The sequence below is a fragment of the Eutrema salsugineum genome, unplaced genomic scaffold (genome assembly GCF_000478725.1).
Source record: "Eutrema salsugineum unplaced genomic scaffold, Eutsalg1_0 scaffold_11, whole genome shotgun sequence".
Classification (NCBI taxonomy): domain Eukaryota; kingdom Viridiplantae; phylum Streptophyta; class Magnoliopsida; order Brassicales; family Brassicaceae; genus Eutrema; species Eutrema salsugineum.
Genome location: NW_006256901.1, coordinates 10,006,847 through 10,013,027, shown reverse-complemented (window position 1 = coordinate 10,013,027; position 6,181 = coordinate 10,006,847). Strand labels below are relative to the sequence as shown.

Genomic DNA, 6,181 nt, shown 5'->3' with positions numbered 1-6,181 from the left:
TTCTGCACCAGTAGGATTCCTCCTCGGATTAAACGTAGTCTCTCTGCCCCCAATCTGGCTTCGACTGGACTTAGCTTTAGTCCTGGCTTCGGAAGCTGTTGGGTGGCGTGGAAGTTTCCGGGAAGATCCTATGTGCCCTTTACCCTTTGCTAAGCGCATTGCTTCCGAAGGAGTTGGAGTTTGAGACGACTCTTCTCCACTTGCACTGAGGTCTTTGAGCAGATCATTCATCTTTGTCTCGAACTTGTGATTGAGTTGTTCGATTTGTTGTGTGAGCTGAGTTGCTATGGCTTGATTCGCTTCTTTAATTTGTTGAGACATTGCTCGGTTCAGAGCTTCCATCGCCTCAGCCGAAAGCTCCATGGTACCTAAAAAAATTAAAAAAAAAACTCGCAGTAACTTGTTCTAGAAGGAATCACAAAAACAGCAAAACTAAACTCATCATAAAAAAAAATTAAACGATCCCCACGAAATCTAAAAACAAACTTAACGAAACTAATGAAATTTAACGAAATTTTTTTTTTTTTAATCAACCCTAAAAAAAAACAAAAATACGAAGTCTCTTATCAAATCTAAACGAGAACGACGAAACAGCCGAAAAAAAAGACTCTTAACAACCTAATCGAACACGAGAACAATGGATAAACAGACTTGAATTCAGACTCGCGATCTATCAAACCTAACGAATACGATGAACACGAAATATCAAACCTAACTAAATCGCAAATTAACGAACCCTAACACGATCTCGCAAACTCGATCTAACAGCAAACGACGATACGAAACTTGGGAAACAGATCGATGCACAGAACTCGCTAAACCCTATTGACACAGATACGAAAATTTAAAGCACAGAGATTAGGGTTAGAGTTTCGCTCAGCCTTTGGTTCAGAGTTGGCTCTGATACCACGTGATACGATCCTAGGTGATCAACTCTGAAGCAAGGGCAATAGATGTGGCGATATGATGGGTGGAATGCAGCGATGATGCGATGGGGTGGCGATGGTGGCTGGTGGATCGGATCGATGGTTTGAGATGGTGGTGTGATGCGGCGGATCGAGTGAGATGAGAAGGTGGACGTTGTGTGATGATCGATTAGGTGATGATGGAGAGATAGAAGAATCTCTTGTAAACAGATTAGTTTTTAAGAGATTCGAATTTCAGAGTTTTTAGTTCTCAGAAATCAAGGAGAGAAGAACACGTTAAAAGTTTGATCAAAATTCTTCACTGAATAACACTTAGGAGATTTTCTCTCTTAAATAGACTTAGAGAGAAATTGCAGCCCTAAGAAACAAACTACATGAAGTTTGAAATAAAAACAACAAGAAGTTTGATTTAAAAATAAAACAGCGAGGCGTCCCTAAATTCCTAAGTGGTGAACCAAAATACTAAGTGCACAAGTCATTGTGACTTTGCACATTATTACCCATTAGTAACAACTTCTAAGTAACTCGACGTAGCAATGATTTCTGCCTCGTTAAAAACCTTGGAGAAGAACCTCCTTGCCTTCCAAAATCTTCACCAAGGAAAAGAGTACAGAATCATCACCTAAGTTACCTAGTCATTGTTACTGGGTTCTTCATTCTTCAAGATAGAGATGTTGAAGATGTGAGCTCCAGCCTCCTGGTGATCGCTGTCCTCTATGGCAATGAGTGCGTGAGCCTCCTTAGCCATCTCTCTAGCTCTGGAACGAGTGATCCTGCCAGCTACCTCTGGTTCCTCTTCCTCTGAGCTGGTCACGATCATATCAGTTACTGTGTAGACCTTTCCTTTCACCTGAAACTGTATAATTCCAAGACCTCTTCCTTGAATCACTCTTGGATCCCTTGGCATGTACATATCAACATCAAAAGAAGCTGAGAACTCTTGAGACTCCTTTTCATAGGCTATTTCTCTCAGTTCCAAGAGTGATTCAATCCCCATGTTCCCAAACAAAGTCTTGACATCCTCATAGATGCCAATCTTCTTCAAAAATTCCACATCAGGGAACTGCCCTTGCTGGATCCCCATCTGTTGAAACTTGGCCAAGTAGTCAGCAGTCTCTGGTTATCTTTTCTTAGCCCTCTTATTTACCTCTTGAATGGTGCGTTGAGAATGCCCCAGATGAGCTGCTTGAACCACTCTCGGTCTGTTCATCATCAGAGACCACAGCCAATTGTTTTCCTTTCTTCTTGGGGCTAGAAGCAACCACCAAAGCTTTCTCCTCATTCCTTGTTCTTTTGGCACTTGTTCACCCTTTCCTTGCTTTGTACCCTTTTAGGTGCCTTTTCCATTTCCTTTTGGCCTTGAGGACTCTGAGACCAAGCTCTTGTCTTTTGATGCAAGACTCTTCTTCATGCGAGCAATGGCCTTGGTTCTATCAGTCATCTGCAAACAATTTTCTCAAAAACCAGTGAGCACAAGAACAAGTTCCACAAAAGTTCTCAAAAACTTTGAAGAATTGTTGGAAAAACCGATTTCTAAAGAACATGAACAAGTTTCTCAAGCCAAGCATCAGTCCAATAAATTCACAGCAATGGAAAAACAAGAATGCAAGGCAAGGATTAAGCAAGAAACAAGTTCATCTCTTTTTTAAAAAAATCGGTTTTCAAATGAATTATCTTGCAACAATTTTCAAAACTCAAGAACAATGAATCACCAAGAAAAATCTCGGTTTCCCATGATAATCTAGCACCATAGCATTTATGAAAATAATCATAAGGTCTCTAACAACCTATTAAAATGGATTCCACACATTGAAGCTCAAAAATCACCATTTAAGAACATGGAAAAAGATGAGTTTTAACAGAGTGGATACCTTGGGATTATGATGCAATGAGTTCGAAATGCTAACAGGATGAGATTACCAACTCAAAAACGAGCTCAGAGCACTTTGAATCAGAGAATTTTGTGAAGTAATGAGAGAGTTATGAAGGAAACAATGGAGAAGATGGGTTTAAGAAAGCAAACTCGTTTTCTCTTGAAGAATAGAGAGTGTGGGACTACGTGCATGCTTTTGTCCTTTGGTCAATAGATCCACTTTGACCAGTCAAGGTTTGACTTCCTCTTTTTTGTTGACCAGGCTCCTTTTTGACCACTTGTGCGACCTAGACGCGGCTCGGCCATCTCACAGACTTAACTCGGTCCGTTCAATAAGTTTATGTGCAACTTGGGACCTTCTCCTTCCTGTCTTGCACACCCAAGTGTCACATAGAATTCTTTTGTAAGCTTTGGCCTTCTCTTTTGTTGTGCGACCTGGGCTGATCTCAAAACGACCCGCAGGCCCAAGTCGGTGTAAACCGCGAGTTTCTGTGCGACTTGGGCTCTTCTCTTGACTGTATCGCACACTCAAGTCGCACGGCTCAACTCTTGCTCGATATGGCGTCCTCCTTTGGTGTGCGGCCTGGGATCCTTCTGGTCTGTCTTGCAGGACTAAGTCGCACTTTTTCATCTTTCGACGACCTGGCACCTTTTTTTTTTAACCTGCGACCTGGCTCTTTGTTGAACTGATCCGCAAGGCCATCTCAGTGTAAACCGCGAATGTTTGTGCGGCCTGGGCAGATTCTGAACCATCTCGCACGACTAAGCCACACAAATCAACACCTGAACATCCTGGCTGCTTTTCCTGTTGTGCGACTTAGGCTGCTCTTAAACCATCTCGCATGCCCAAGCAGGTCTAAACAGCCAGCATCTATGCGACTTGGAATCTTCATGATCTATCTCGCAAGACTAAGCCGCACAGATCATTCCTTTAAGAGCCTTGTCTCATGCCTGGTGTGTGGTATGGTCTTCTGTTGGAACTGTGTGGCATGCCCAAGGTGGTCCGTTCAGCGAGTGTTTGTGCGGCCTGGTTTTCACTTTGTCTAACTCGCAGGCCTTACCCGCACTTTTCCTCCCTTGAATGCCTTGGACTCTTCCTTTTGTGTCCGGCCTGGTCTCTCCTGAATCAACTCGCAAGACCAAGCAGGTCTCTTTTGCGCGTATTCGTGCGACTCGGTCTCTCCTCGGTTCAAGCCGCGTGCCCTAGTCGCACATATCACCACTTGGACGTCTCAGCTCTTTTACTCGGTGTGCGACTTAGTTTGCTCCTTGACCGTCTCACATGTCCAAGCCGGTTCATTCAGCGAATACTTGTGCGGCCTGGTCTTCTCTTGTTCCAACTCTCAGGCCTGAGTCGCAAAGAATACGAATTGAACGCTTTCTTGGTGTGCGGCTTGGGATGATATTGAGCTAACTTGCAGAACCAGGTAGGTCCATTCAGCGAGTATATGTGCGGCTTGGTCTAACATTGATCCATCTCGCAGACCCGACTCGCACCTCAGCAACACTTAGCATTTTTCTTGCTCAAATCCTTTGCTGCTAGATGACTAACCCGCAGACCCAAGTAGGTCTTTTCTGCGAGTTCATGTGCGACTTGGTTTGCAGCTTGATCGAGTCGCAAACCCAAGTAGCACACCAGGCTTCCCTCTAGTTTTCATGCCTTAAGCCCTTTCTCAGCTTTCTCACAAGCTCCATTCCACTTTGTTTTTGAGCCATAGCCCCCAAAAGTTACCTGGGACCTGAGAACACTTCACAAAACCCATCAAAATATCCTAAAACATAAAAAAAAAAGGAAAAGAAAAGTTTAAAAAGAACTATGTACAAGGATAAATGGGGTGTCTCCCAAGAGCATTTTGTCTAATGTCACTAAGTTTGACATTGAAAACCTGTTTAACAGGTTGGTGGATCATAAAGAGGAACTGTAGAAGCTTCCTCTCTCTTCTCTGAAATCAGGTAATGCTTGACTCTTTGTCCATTCACAACAAAACCCTTTTCATCCTTTCCCTCGAAGACCAATGCTCCATACCTTCTAACCTCTAAAACCCTGAATGATCCTGACCATCTTGACCTTAACTTATCAGGAAAGAGCTTGAGCTTTGAGGTAAACAAGAGAAAAAGGTCTCCTTCCTTGAATTCCCTCTTAAGAATCTTCTGATCATGCAAGATCTTGGTCTTTTCTTTGTAAATCCTTGCACTCCCAAAAGCATTGAGTCTTATCTCTTCTAGCTCATGTAACTGAAGAATCCTCTTCTCTTGGGCTGTCTTAATGTCAAAATTCAACATTTTAACAACACAGAGAGCCTTGTACTCAAGCTCTACTGGTGAGTGGCAGCTCTTTCCATAGAGAAGGTTGAAGGGAGATGTGCCAATATGTGTCTTGAAAGTCCTATACGCCCAAAGAACATCATCTAACTTCTTGCTCCAATCCTTCCTTGAGTTGCTCACTGTTCTCTCCAAAATGGCCTTGATCTGCCTATTAGAAACCTCCACTTGACAACTAGTCTGAGGGTGATATGGACTTGATATCTTGTGTTTGACACCAGGCTTCCTTAACAACCCCTCTAGAGTCTTGTTCACAAAATGTGTGCCACCATCACTTATCACTCTATGAACCCAAAACCTTGGGAAGATGATACTCTTGAAGAGCTTGCATAACACCTTAGAGTCATTGGTTGGGGAGGCAATGGCCTCAACCCACTTTGAGACATAATCAACTGCTACAAGGATGTACTGGTTCCCATATGAGCTCACAAAAGGACCCATGAAGTAAATACCCTAACAGTCAAAGAGTTCCACTTCCAAGATGGGATTTTGGGGCATTTCACTTCTCTTGGAGATGTTGCCCTGTCTTTGGCATTGATCACAGCTTGACACAACACCATGAGCATCTCTAAACATTGTAGGCCACCAAAAACCGCATTGTAGCACCTTGGCCATTGTCTTGAAAGCTCCCAAGTGACCTCCATAAGCAGAACCGTGACACTCCTGCAACACAGGTTGAACCTCTTCTTCAGCCAAGCACCTTCTATAAAGATGATCCTTGTTGAGCACATAAAGGTATGGCTCATCCCAATGGTATATCCTCACATTTTTAAAGAACTTTTTCCTTTGATAAGAATCCATTTCAGGTGGCTCTAAACCGCATGAGAGGTAATTAACAAGATCAGAAAACCATGGAAGACTCCTCTCTCTGATTGTCTTAGCTTGTTCAACCTCCAAGTAGGACATGATCACCATTAGATTCTCCTCAGGTAAAGAATCATCTAGGGGCACATCTGAGTCCACCTTTTGTTAGAATATTTAGAGACTAAGCGGAATAAAGAGATTTGAGAGAGTGTGCAAAAGAGATGAGAGAAAGAGTTCCCAAAGTAGTGTGTTTATT

General features: G+C 43.0%; 1 protein-coding gene across 1 annotated transcript; it reads right to left on the bottom strand.

The window, feature by feature from the left end:
* Nucleotides 1-2,256: 2,256 nt before the first annotated feature.
* On the bottom strand, nucleotides 2,257-5,562 carry LOC112089849. The gene is made up of 4 exons (XM_024160603.1): nucleotides 4,695-5,562; nucleotides 4,532-4,538; nucleotides 3,861-4,002; nucleotides 2,257-2,367 (listed from the first exon to the last, which is right to left on the bottom strand). The coding sequence occupies exons 1-4, from the start codon at nucleotides 5,560-5,562 to the stop codon at nucleotides 2,257-2,259; spliced, it is 1,128 nt and encodes a 375-aa protein (XP_024016371.1).
* Nucleotides 5,563-6,181: the final 619 nt, after the last annotated feature.